Below are 14,008 nucleotides of genomic sequence, written 5' to 3'. Positions count from 1 at the left end.
CAGTCACGATATTGCCAGCGAAAATTAGCCAATCAGCAAGCTTCTTGCCATGCTACCAGCTCCTGGTCAAGCACTGGTCAAGCACAGAGTTCTAGTTCTGCTTTCCGCTGCTTGCAGTGACGCTCTGTCTAACCTCTCCCCTGGTTATGACAGGACAGGGAGTTTGGAGATTTTGTGGTTTTCTCTTCCTGTTCTGTGGATTAATTTAGCCTGCATCTGAGGGGATTTTGTACCAGAATCTCTGATTCACGTCTTCCCCTTGTCCAGGGTACACGGATGTTTGTAGGGGAAAGGTCGGCTCCTAATTTTGCTGTTTCAAGCAGTATGCAGTTAGCTAAGGCACAGCTTCCCTTTGATTCAAAATGGATTATAAAATACTGTAAGCCTTGATTATGTGTGAGCATATATGAATATATTGATTACTGATAACTGATTATATGGATAGCATAGGGGTAGCCCTTGTTCCTTGCCTCATTCAAGCTCAGGAGTCTTCTTTCTGAGAATAATCCATTTTGAATCAAAGGGAAGCTGTGCCTTAGCTAACACCAAGCGAGTACCTGCTTACGTTCACGTGCTTTACTGCCTGAGGGGAGAGATGCTCTTGGGCTCCAAACAAAAAATTCCTTCCAGTAGCACCTTAAAGACCAACTAAGTTAGTTCTAGGTATGAGCTTTCGTGTGCATGCACACTTCTTCAGATACCTTCAGATATTCTTCAGATACGGGTATCTGAAGAAGTGTGCATGCACACGAAAGCTCATACCTAGAACTAACTTAGTTGGTCTTTAAGGTGCTACTGGAAGGAATTTTTTGTTTTGACTATGGCAGACCAACACGGCTACCTATCTGCAGTGGCGTAGCGTGGGGGGTGCAGGGGGGGCCGGCCGCACCGGGCGCAACATCTGGGGGTTAGGGTTAGGGGGCGCAAAATCCATGGGTTAGGGGGCGCAAATCCACGAGTTAGGGGGCACAAATCCACGAGTTAGGGGGCGCAAATCCACGGGTTAGGGGGTGCAAATTACTTGCCTTGCCCCGGGTGCTGACAACCCACGCTACGCCACTGTGTCTTGGGCTCCAGTCCTTCTTTGCAGGCTTGGCCACCGAAAGGACACAGTGCTGAGATTACTTCCTTGCAGAGGGGGGTTGGACTAGATGAAGCTTGATTAGATGGGCTAATTAGTTGGCCTAATGAAACTACAGGGCTCTTCACGTGATCTGTGTGTGCGTGCAGACACTCGTGTGTGAGTGAATGAGATGGAGAGAACGGGCGCGCCTTCAGGGAGAAACCCGTCTCTTCTATGCAACGAGAGTGAATCAGCTGCAACCCCCCCCCCGACTCGCAACTTCCCTGCCTGCTCTCTCTCCAACCCCACCCTCAATTCCACGGGTATTGCATTGCATTGCATTGCACACAAACACACACACACACCCCGAAGCTTGCTGCACCCCAAGGCGCTTTGCACTCACCCGACTCCTTGCAGGGCAAGGGCGGCGCGCGATGGCAGAGGGGGCGGGCCAGCTGTTCTGCTTAAGCCACGCCCCCTTTCCCAAGGGAAGAGGTTGGGCGGAGTGGGGGGGGGTCAGTATCCAGCATCCCCTTCTCTCTCTTTTTCTCTCTAGCAGCTTGCACTCGCTGGCTTTAACCCTTAGGGCAACTACACGCGGTGGGGAGGGAGGGGAAGGGATGGAAAGTCGTCCCACCCCCGCGAGGTTTGCAGAAAGCTGCTCTCTCCGTTTGCAAGGCTAGTCTGCGGCAGCGCCTAGAAAAGGAACAAAATGCAAAGCCTGCGCAACTCCTCCTTTCATGTACGCGGATGCATGCAAAAGCGGGGTCGGTCAGGATAGGAACTGCAGCAGCGGGCTCAGCAGAGTCTTTTCAAGTGGCGAGCGGTTCCCCTGGCCAAGACACGTCTGTTGGGAGAGTCTGAAAGATAGTAAAGCGAAGACCATCTGACCCTGTGGGCAAGGGGCGCTCGCTGAGTGCAAATAGCATTTGCTTTATAGGGGGGGTTGGGCTAGATGACCCTCCCATATCCACAGTTCTGCATAGTAATTCCGCAGGGTTGGCCTTCTAACAAAACGCACTGATCCCAAGTCCTTTGAAACACATTCTTTCCTTCAAAGTGAAATAAAAAATTTAAGGTCATATATTTTGTTGTTTAGTTGTGTCCGACTCTTCGTGACCCCATGGACCAGAGCAAGCCGAAAGGTCATACACACACACACACATATGTTCATAAATGTACCAAGCAAACACGTACATAAATATATAAACCACATGTCTGAAGCAGCACAGGAAAACAGCCCTGAAAGCATTTTGACTCCCAAACTGACCAAATGATTTCTCTGCAAGGTCAAGGAAAACGGAAAAGCCTCCCCATTGTCTTTTCCTCCACAAATCCTCTCTTAAGGGTATGTCTGTGAATAGGGTGAGCCTGTGACCTGGCTCAGGAACTAAGTATTTATCATTACAAAAGACTGGCCAGGCTCCCCAGGGTATCCAATCAAGTGAGCATTAAGAGGTAACCTGCCAGACAGGAGATAAACAGCACACTCAGATTTCTGTTGTAGACCGCCCTTTCTGTGATGTAGGTATGATGTTTCTGGGGGGGTGGTCTTGGACTCCAGGGCTGGCAGTTTAGAATGTCTATATAAGAGCAGGCACACCTTGGTTTGGGGTCCTCGTCCTTTCTCCTGCATGTGAAGGGGGCACCCTGTTGCAACAGTTCAAAAAAGATCAGGCTTACTAGCTGCTTTGCTTCTCAATATTCTCTGTTTGGCTTCTGTTATTTTATCCGACCGATGTAAAACCTGCAAAGGACTTTGTAAGGGCTCTTGTGTCCCCAAAAGGGAATAAGGACAGGTTTTCGTTTATTACAAAAGAAACTGTAATTTACCCACCACAGAGCTACAATTCCCAGCAGCCTTCACAAACTACCGTCGTCAGGATTCATATTCTTGAGGATGGAGAAATAATACAGTGGTGCCTCGCAAGACGAACGCCTCGCAAAATGAAAAACTCGCAAGACGAAAGAGTTTTCCGTTTTTGAGTCGTTCTGCAAGACGAATTTCCCTATGGGCTTGCTTCGCAAGAAGCCCATAGGGAAATCTCCGGGGACCTCTTTTAAATGCTGGCGGTGGGGAGCAAAGCCTTTCGCCCCCCTCCGGCCTTCAGAAGAGGTCCAGGAAGGCCGGCGGGGGCCGAAAGGCTTTGCTCCCCACCGCCAGCATTTTAAAAGCGGTCCGGGATAGCAGGGAAGCGCGCTATCCCGGACGGCTTTTGAAGGCAGGCGGGGGGGAAGAAAGACTTTCGCCCACCGCCGGCCTTCAGAAGACCTCCGCTGTCCTGGGGGCTTTTAAAATGCTGGGGGTCGGCAGCGAAGCCCTCCTGTCCCCGGAGCTTGCGGGGCGGGAGGTGGGGAGAAGGGCTTTTCTCCCCACCGCCAGCCTCCAGAACAGCCTCCTGAAGGCTGGCGGTGGGAAGAAAAGCCCTTGTCCCCGTCCCCCCCAGCCTTCAGAAGAGGTCGGGGGACAGACTGTCCCTGGACCTGGTCTGAAGGCGGTTTCCATAGGGACGCATTGATTGATTTTCAGTGCATTCCTATGGGAAACCGTGCTTCGCAAGACGAAAAACTCGCAAGAAGAAAAAACTTGCGGAACGAATTAATTTCATCTTGCGAGGCACCACTGTATTTAAATGTGCAACTGGACACACACAACCACCACCAAGTGTCCCCCGTCCCCGTCCCCCCAAGACTCCTGTATTACTTGGCAGCCCGAGTGGATTTTCTCCTTGCAATGTGGTTGAATTTGGTGTCTCGTTTCCGATGGTGCAATTTCCCTTTCCCCAGAGTCTATCTTCTGGTGCAAAGTGGGGTGTTGCAGGTTTGGGGAGGTTGTGTAAACTGCACAGCGGTCTGTGAAGAAAGGAGGTCAGGACCCTCATAAACAACCTTTGTTTGTTTTCCCTCACACAAGTCCCCCACAACATAATCTGGGGCAGTTTGTGGGAATTTGTGGAACTGTTGTTCTGTGAAGGAAAGAGGGAAAAGGGTTGTAGCGCCATCACATATTAATTGGTGGAAGCACCATGATACGAAGTTAAAACCCACACAGCAATGTACCCAGAGATACAGAACAACCAGTTTGATAAAGTATTGAGGCTGTTTTATTTAAAAAAGAAAAAAAAATCTGTCAGAAATTGGCCAGCAAGCACCAAGCAAAAGAGACTCGGGATGACCCAGCTGCTGCATCTGAGGAGAATCCTAAATACTGAATTAGAAATTATGAGGCTAAGATTAGAATTGGCTAAAGTTGAAGCAGAGAAAGAAAGAAAGAAAGACATAAGGTTGAAGCAGAGAAAGAAAAAACAAAGTTGAAACAGAAAGAGAAAAGGCAAAATTAGCAGCTGGACAAACCAGAATCGCAGCTGACGTTCAGTTAGCACAAATACAGGCTGAGAGAGATATGGCAGAGAGAGACAGAAAGCAGAACAGATCATGAGGAAAAAGAAAGAGAAAGGGAGGGCAAGATGGCCCATGAAAAAGACATGTTTCTTTATGCGCCCCCTCGCCCAGCTTGTCCGGAGTTTTGGGCTGGGCTGCCATCAGTATGCTGATGACACCCAACTCTATCTGTTGATGGATGGCCATCCTGACTCGGCCCCAGACACACTGATCAGATGTCTGGAAGCTGTGGCTGAATGGTTACGTGGGAGCCGGTTGAAGTTAAATCCTTCGAAGACAGAGGTCCTCTGGCTGGGACGGGACGATATGGGATTGAGGGGGCAACTCCCATCTCTTGCAGGGGTGCAATTAGTGCCAGCACCGTCCGTTAAGAGTTTGGGTGTAATCTTTGACAGCTCCCTTTCCATGGAGGCGCAGATTGCAGCTATAACAAAGGCGACATTTTTTCATCTCCGCCAAGCTAAGCAGTTGGCTCCTTACCTCTCTCGCCCTGACCTAGTGATCCACGCGACGGTCACCTCCAGACTGGATTATTGTAACTCACTCTACATGGGGCTGCCCTTGAGACTGACCCAGAAACTCCAGCGGGTGCAGAATGCTGCAGCGAGACTCCTTACGGGGTCTTCGCTTAGAACCAGAGCCAGGGCTTTTTCGGCTGCGGCCCCAATCTGGTGGAACGCTCTGTCACAAGAGACAAGGGCCCTGCAGGACTTGACATCTTTCCGCAGGGCCTGCAAGACAGAGCTGTTCCACCAGGCCTTTGGTCAGGGCACAGCCTGACCCCCCTCCTCTGGCAATCTGCACAGAATTTTGCTTATTGGTTGCCATAAATTTGATTTTAATTAATTTTTATAATGAAATGTTTTTAGAATCGTTGGATTATTTTGATTGTTGTTAGCCGCCCTGAGCCCAGCTTCGGCTGGGGAGGGCTGGATATAAATAAAATTTATTATTATTATTATTATTATTATTATTATTATTATTATTATTAAAAATGGAGGAAATGAAGCTGAGAGCAGAACTGCCACAGCCATTGTTGGGGGGGTGGAGATTTTACCTCAGATTTCCAAAGTATGTCAAAGGTGATGCTGTACAGGCATTCCTGTTTAGTTTTGAACGGAGCCTATTTTGAGAGCTCTTTCCTAGAGCCCTTTACCCTTTTCACGGATGCCTCCAATATAGGAGTTGGGGCAACTCTGCCAGAAGGGGGAAGATGGACAATCGCTGCACCCTGTCCTATACTTAAGCAGGAAACTCTTGGAGAGGGAAACCACCTTTCTGTCACCTTTCTGTTTTTAGCCATTGTATGGGCTATTATTCAGTTTCTGCAAGGAAAGCTTTACAGCTTACTGGTAATAGCCAAAATGCCAAGTTAATGGGTTAATGCTCACAAGGGCTAAAGAGATGTGTGGTGTCATACGTCTGACACAGTGATGTTGGTTGGCAGTTAAGTCAGTTCTGAACAGCTTTAACAGTCACAGCAGCAAAATTCTGTTGTGCTGCTGTCTGCCTCAAGAGTTAAATCTGTCTGTAACATAAAGGAACAGCTACCTGCATTTAATCTAACACATGCAAGTACGCTGCGTAAAAAAGTTATGTGCTTTTTAAACCTTAAAAGAGAGTGTCTTCTGTAGTTTTTATAGGAGGGGAAAGGGAACTAATTAATGGGTCAAATGACCTGGGCTCTCTTCCAGCATAACTCTGGAAAAGTCTAACTGCCACACAAAACTACCATATTTTTCGCTCCATAAGACGCACCTGACCATAAGACACACCTAGTTTTTAAAGGAAGAAAATAAGAAAAAAAATATTCTGAACGAAACAGTAGATTTATGATTTCTGTGGTTCATGCTGCGGCCACAGACATGTGATTTGACGGTGAGTTTGGGGTAGCCCAATGCAAAAATCCTGAGAATCCATGTGGATCCGTGCTTTGTAAGCACATTTTTCCACCATTGCTGCCCCAGGAAACAGTGGCGTGATTTTTTTGGTGCAGGCTGTAGCCATGGACATGCTATGTGATCTGATGGTGAATTTGGGGTGAACCAATGTAAAAATCCTTAGGATCCATGGGCTTTTACCTCCCCCCTCCCAGGGAGCCTCCACTAGCCTCCCTTATCTCTCTCCCGATCCCGATCAGCTGCTTCCTTTCAACACTCCCTTCCCTCTTGTTTGTCTTAGTTTCTTTTCCTTAGCTGGCGAGTTCTTTGCTCCTCCTTTTCTTCTAATTTCTCTCCTCACTGTACATGAATCTATCTAACAGTACATGAATCTTATACTTACTACTGCTAGTTCACTCCTTAAAAACATGTCTATACAACTTTACAAAAACCAGAACATCATACACACTCGAAGCATCTATAACTGATTGTCCCCATATGAATTTGCTGATCTGAAGCAGTGAACTCTGAGAGAAACAATTTATGCACTCCATATATTTGAATGGTTTTTCCACTGATTGTAAGCGCCCCATCACTGCTGAAGCACTTTCCACACTCCTTCAATTTAAACAGTTCCTCCACTGTGGGTTTGTTGATGGTTTTTAAGGCTTCTTCTCTTAATGAAGCTCTTTCCACACTCCATACATTTAAATGCTTTCCCCCTCTGTGTGAGTTCGTTGATGAATTCTCAGCTTTCCGCTCTGACTGAAGCTCTTTCCGCACTGCATACAATTATATGGTTTCTCACCTGTGTGGGTTCGTAGATGTAAAGTAAGGCTTTCATTCCGACAAAAGCGCTTTCCACAGTCCATACATTTAAACGGTTTCTCCCCAGTATGGGTTTGTAGATGTTTATTAAGGTTTCCATTCTGACTGAAGCTCTTTCCACATTCCATACATTTATATGGCTTCTCACCCGTGTGAGTCCGACGATGCAAAGTAAGGTCTGAACTCTGACGGAAGTTCTTTCCACACTCCAAACATTTAAAAGGTTTATTCCCTGTGTGAGTTTGTTGATGTTTCTTAAGGCTTCCACTCTGACTGTAGCTCTTTCCACACTCCATACATTTAAATGGTTCTTCTCCTCTGTGAGTTCGCAGATGTTTTTTAAGGTTTCTACTACCAGAGAAGCTCTTTCCACACTCCACACATTTAAAAGGTTTCTCCTCTGTGTGAGTTTGTTTATGAATTACTAGCATTCTGCTCCAACTGAAGTTCTTTCCACACTCCATGCATTTAAATGGCTTCCCCGCTGTGTGAATTTGTTGATGCTTAAAAGGTTTCTCCTCTGTATGAGTTCTTTGATGAATTATTAGCATTCCACTCCGACTGAAGCTCTTTCCACACTCCATGCATTTGAAGGGTTTCACCACTGTGTGAGTCTGATTATGTAAATTAAGGCGGAAACCCTGACTGAAGCTCTTTCCACACTCCATACATTTAAATGGTTTCTCCCCTGTGTGAGTTCGATGATGTGTATTAAGATTTCCACTGTGACTAAATCTCTTTCCACACTCCATACATTTAAAGGGTTTTTCCCCTGTGTGAGTTCGTTGGTGTGTATTAAGGTTTCCCCTGTGACAGAAACTCTTTCCACACTCCATGCATTTAAAGGGTTTCTTCCCTGTGTGAGTTTGTTGGTGTATATTAAGATTACCATGCCTACTGAAGCTCTTTCCACACTCGATACATTTAAAAGGTTTCTCACCTGTGTGAGTTCGTTGATGTAAATTAAGGCCTTCACTGCGACTGAAACTCTTTCCACACTGCATACATTCATATGGTTTCTCACCCGTGTGAGTCCGTTGATGTAAATTAAAGCTTCCACTCCGACTGAAGCGCTTTCCACACTCCACACATTGAAATGGTTTCTCTCCTGTGTGAGTTCGTTGATGTGTAACAAGGCTTTCATTCCGAGTGAAGCTCTTTTCACATACCATACATTCAAACTGTTTTCCTCCCGTATGAGTTTGCTGGTGTTTACTGAGTGTTCCACAATCAGTGAGACTCTTTCCGCACTCCATCCCTCGTGGTTTCTCTTTTTTGTGAGTTCAGGGATATGAACTAAGTGTGCTCACAGAATTCTGTCTTTTCCCCTTGATTCAGAGGTGGTGGAAGTGTAACAAAATTCCTGTAAGGGTTTCAAGAAAGAGAATAAAGGAATGTAACACACATTGGTCTGATTTGTTAGGAAATGAAATGAAATAATGGTAAAATCTCTTCAAACTTTCCTGATCTTCAATCATCATCAGTAAAGCCACATGATCTTAAAATACAGTTACACTGTTGGATTGTCTTTTTAAATAAATATCCATAATACGCTCTGGGAAATTGTCTCAAGGACCCTTAGTATCCACTTCCACCTTGAACTTCCCATTAACACTGAGCACCAAAATAAAACTTCTATGATAAGGTGGGGCACCTCTGGCCCTCCTGATGTGGTTAAACTCAAAGTACCATCAACCCAGAGGGACGCAGGTGGTGCTATGGGTTAAACCACAGAGCCTAGGACTTGCTGACTAGAAGGTCGGTGGTTCGAATCCCTGCTTAGTCATGCTGGCCACATGACCCGGAAGCTGTATGCCGGCTCCCTCGGCCAATAAAACGAGATGAGCGCCGCAACCCCAGAGTCGGTCACGACTGGACCTAACGGTCAGGGGTCCCTTTACCTTACCTTTACCATCAACCCAAGCAAGGATGGCCTATGGCCAGCAATGATGCGAGTTGTACTGCAGCAACATCTGGAGGGACGTAGCATTTTCACTTTCCCCCTCCACTGGAAATCCATTACCCTCCTTCCTCCATGATCTGTAATATCCTTCCAAAATCTTCCAATCAACTGCACACATTCCCTAATCCTGCACCATTTACTTTCCAAGGCTGCTCCATTGTGCCTAGGGCACTGGAAATGGGACAGCACCTTCCACTGGATGAGAGGACAGTAGGTTAAATTAAAGGTAAAGGTAAATTAAAAGTAAATTAAAGGTTAAATTAGGGCAGGCCAAATGGCACAAGAAGATCGAGGGCACAAGGAGAAGGGGACGACAGAGGATGAGATGGTTGGACAGTGTTTTCGAAGCTACCAGCATGAGTCTGACCAAACTGTGGGAGGCAGTGGAAGACAGGAGTGCCTGGCGTGCTCTGGTCCAGGGGGTCACGAAGAGTCGGACACGACTAAACGACTAAACAGCAACAAAATGGCACTCAGCTTGGTCCACTTGCCCCTCTCTGCATCTGCTGCCTGAGGGGGCTGCCTCAATCTGCCTCGTGGTGGAGCAGGCCCTGAGAACAGCCTTCTCTCTGCCTTCCAAAATACAGAAAACATGGCAAAGAAGACCTTGGCTGGTCACTAAGATCAGGACTTTTAATACTTAATCTTGCTAATGTGTTGCAAGTCACTTTGGGTTGCCCTGAGGAAGAGAAAGTGACCGAAAAACCTAATAAATCATAGCAACAGACTGTTGGACAACCCCTCCAAAAAATAAAACATAACTCAGCAGCAATCTTCCCTTAAACCCTGTAGACATGGGAGATGATATGGTGGGAATAATGGAAGCCTGGTGGTATGGAGAGGAGGAGTGGGGTGCAGTTATCACTGCGTCTGAAAAGCCTAGCAATGGGCAGGGAAGGCAGGACTGGAGGCAAAGTCTCTCCAGAGAGACGTGGGGAAATGGACCAAATTGCAGTTGACAAGCCAAAGGGGGTCATCATCCTGACCCAGCAGGCCTCTCCATATGTTCTTACACACTGAAAGCAGACAGTCTCACTGCATACTGAAGGGAAATGCTTCGCAGCCTCTCCTGCATTTCTGTATTTTTGTGTCTCAAGGAAGGAAACGAGTTGAGACTTGTGTATCAGAGTCTCTCCTAAATGGAATAAGTAAAGCAGAAGTGTTTTTGGTGCCATACGTGAATGTAGAAATATTCAAAACTACTGTATTAATCCACAGACACAAAGACAGCAAAGTATCTGGTGCCGCCATTAACCTGTGACTTCTTCTGCAAACTTTGCAGAGTTAAAATGTTAAAACCTTTTCACCTTTTGAAGCAAGGACAGCAAAGTATATTAGTAATACTGGAGCGTGTACCACAAGTGAATCACAATATAAACTCATGAAAAGTTATGGATTGTCATGATTAACGTATACACAAGGGACGCTGGTGGCACTGTGGGTTAAATCACAGAGCCTAGGACTTGCCGATCAGAAGGTCGGCGGTTCAAATCCCCGCAACGGTGTGAGCTCCCGTTGCTCGGTCCCTGCTCCTGCCAACCTAGCAGTTCGAAAGCACGTCAAAGTGCAAGTAGATAAATAGGTACCGCTCCGGCGGGAAGGTACCGTATTTTTTGCCCTATAGGGTGCACTGGCCCATAGGGCGCACCTAGTTTTTTTTGGGGGGGGGAATAAAGGAAAAAAATTATTCCCCCCCCCCCCAGGATATCTACCCAAAGCCCGGGGTGCGCTCCGCTGCACTCACTGGGTTTCGGGCTGCAGGTTGCTGTCCCCAAGCCTTGGGAGCCCGGCAGGAACTCCCGCGGGCTCCCAAGGCTTGCGGATAGCTTCCTGAAGCCTGGAGAGTGAGAGGGGTCGGTGCGCACCAACCCCCCTCGCTCTCCTGGCTTCAGCGAAAGCCTGCATTCGCCCCATAGGACGCACACACATTTCCCCTTCATTTTTGGAGGGGGAAAAGTGCGTCCTATAGGGCGAAAAATACGGTAATCGGCGTTTCTGTGCGCTGCTCTGGTTTGCCAGAAGCGGCTTAGTCATGCTGGCCACATGACCCGGAAGCTGTACGATGGCTCCCTCGGCCAGTAAAGCGAGTTGGTCCAGAGTTGGTCACGACTGGACCTAATGGTCAGGGGTCCCTTTACCTTATAGTATATACTACAATCCCACCCACTCACTTTCTCTCACACTCAGCATTTATAAATTTTGCAAGTTCACACACCTTGCCTATAATACTGGCAATCCTTGGCCTGAATATGCACATGTCTCTGTGTAGAGCCTCCAGCCACAGGTATTGTCTATCATGATAATGAGTCCTTTGACCTTGAAGCAACCCAGACTGGGAAGGTGCAGGCTTCTATTACCTTTTGATGCTGATGGATTTTATCTCAGCATGCAATAATATAAACAAAAAATAAACAAAAATAATGAAATGCTTTCAATTATGTATATTATATATAAATGCTGAAACATTTCCATAGCACCTCCACCCATATTTTTGGAATGGTGGATGGAATCATTGACCATGCAAGGGAAATAACACTGAAAACTGAAAACATGGGAGATGGAAAAGAGTTTTGGCTACTTTGTGAAAGGAATTCCAGAAACAAAGAGCCGTTTTTGGAGGAGGATTTTTCATTCCGTCCTTCCTCTGCAGTGGGAAAATTCCTGCCTTTCTCCCCTTTTCCAGATTGACCAATGGCCTGACTTGGCTTGTCTGGGGCTCATAGAGGGGGAGGAGATTCGGCTTCCAGGAAGGGAGGGAGGGGTGGGCGAAGTGGACCCCACTGTTCAAGGATCCCTCTCTCAGATGACTTGAAGGAGACCCCCTCCCCAGAGCCTCTCCTGCGCCCAGAGCCCCCCTTGGCACAGCTCACCCCTCGCTCTCCGTGCCGCATTTCTCCCGAGCGCACCAACCTCTCCATCTGGAGGGACCACCCTAGACGAGCGGAGAAGGGAGGGCAGATGGGGGGGGGGGACGGACAAAGGGAGTGTCCCTTTCCAGGCCTTTCAAGGCATCCAGTCCTCTCTCGCTTCCTTTAACCCCTTCGTGGACTCCTTCTCTCAAGTCTCTTCAGCCAAAAGGGACCGGCCAGCTGCAACAGGGGCGCACTTCGCTGCACTTGCAGAGCCAGGAGGGATCCCTGCCGTGGGAGGGGGTTGGGGAACTGGAACTGGAACTGGCAGAGGGACCTGAAGAAACCAGAGGCCTTTCTCCTGGGCATGGTCGGCCAATTGGTGCTAAAGAAGGATAGATTTTTTTTTTTTTTTTAATGTATGCTACAACAGCAGCAAGGATACTTATTGCAAAGTATTGGAAGACACAAGATCTACCCACCCGGGAAGAATGGCAGATGAAGGTGATGGAGTACATTGGAACTGGCGGAAATGACTGGCAGAATCCGAGACCAGGGAGAAGAGTCGGTGGAAGAAGATCGGAAAAAATTTAAAGTCTATCTACAGAAACATTGTAAAATTAAGGAATGTTAGAAGGATGCTGGAATGAAGCTATGTGGTTTTAGCAGTAATGTTATAAAGGATTAAGTAAAAATGGGTTGTTAACAGGTCAGAATGTAAAGTTACAATATATTAAGATAAATTAGTAAGATAAAAACAAAGAAGGAAAGGATTTGCTGAAACAACTAATGAACTAGAATACAAAAAAGGGAGGTGTGAGGAGGTCAATGAAACAAGCAAATGATAGATAAGATATGGAAAGATGGATTTGTTCTTAATTGTGTGTTTTTTTCTGTATTTTGTATTTTCTGTTTTTCTTTTTCTTTCTTTTTTATTCTTGTAACTTTTTGAAACACCAATAAATTTCTTTTTTAAAAAAGGGAACTGGCAGAGGGACATCCTAAGAGCCAACTCCTAGGGGCCCAGGGAGTCTTCACACACCCCCAATAAAATATTTTAGGGTGTCCGTCCCCATAAAGTTGATAGACATTGTCATTCAGATGGTGTGATCAATTATGCAGGGCGGGGCTTACCTGCCCACCACCCCAATATTTTATTCAAGTTGGCACCCCTGAGGGGCATCATGTCCCTAAACCTCAGACGGACGTTCTGACAGTAAGGGCTGTTGGGAGAGGGGAAGGGTAGCTACCTCTCTCATTTGGGGGGGGGGCTGCAGAAATTTATTTCTCACCAAAAGTCAGTTTACAAAGAGAAAAACTCACTCTGGCGTTTATTTACAAACTCCTTCACTAAGACGCCTAAATCCTTTTCACATGGTACTGCAGGGAAGGCCCTGTTGAAATTCACATTGTTAGTTTTGGTCCAGTTCTCCAATCTGTTAAGGTCATCCTGAATCCCAATTGTGTCTTCTGCGGCTTTAGCTACTCCTCCTAGTTTGGTGTCCTCTGCAAATTTGATGATAATCTCCTCAATTCCTTTGCCCAAGTAGTTTATTACTTTCCCCCTGCAAAGCTTAGCTCATGCATTGGGCTCTGGCCTATTTCCTGCAGTGCAAAGCAATCATTTAGCTTTTCCTGGATCTCTTTATTATTATTATTATTATTAATAATAATAATAATAATGAAAATGACAACAATAACTGAATTTATATACTGCCCTATACCTGCAGGTCTCAGGGTGGTTTATAGATAAAAATCAAAATATGAAACCACAAAATCCATAATCAAAATAAACCCCACATTTTAAAAGAGCAGAGGACATAGATAACCTCAGTGCTTTTTTTCTTAAAAAATATGTTTAGGGGTATTCTAATTTTCCTACATGGGGAAGTGGGTGGCACTGTGGGTTAAACCACAGAGCCTAGGACTTGCTGATGAGAAGGTGAGTGGTTCAAATCCCCTTGACGGGGTGAGCTCCCGTTGCTCGGTCCCTGCTCCTGCCAACCTAGCAGTTCAAAAGCAT

The 14,008-nt window shown here is 46.6% G+C and overlaps 2 protein-coding genes across 4 annotated transcripts in view; one reads left to right on the top strand and one right to left on the bottom strand.

Moving 5' to 3' along the window:
• LOC309337113 (zinc finger protein 621-like) overlaps positions 1-14,008 on the top strand; it is a 158,166-nt gene that overhangs the window by 52,194 nt on the left and 91,964 nt on the right. The gene's annotated exons all lie outside the window — the stretch shown is intronic.
• LOC309336355 (uncharacterized protein) lies at positions 7,318-11,483 on the bottom strand (the record flags this gene model as incomplete). Its single annotated transcript, XM_081851976.1, has 3 exons — positions 11,352-11,483; positions 7,448-8,536; positions 7,318-7,358 (listed from the first exon to the last, which is right to left on the bottom strand). Exons 2-3 carry the CDS (start codon positions 8,427-8,429, stop codon positions 7,318-7,320), a joined length of 1,023 nt encoding a protein of 340 aa, XP_081708102.1. The 5' UTR covers positions 8,430-8,536; positions 11,352-11,483.

This window comes from Podarcis erhardii, assembly GCF_964252035.2.
Source record: "Podarcis erhardii genome assembly, chromosome: 2".
In the NCBI taxonomy this organism is placed as follows: Eukaryota; Metazoa; Chordata; class Lepidosauria; order Squamata; family Lacertidae; genus Podarcis; species Podarcis erhardii.
Note: the sequence above shows the minus strand (reverse complement) of the source record. Positions and strands in the feature narration are given on the sequence as shown.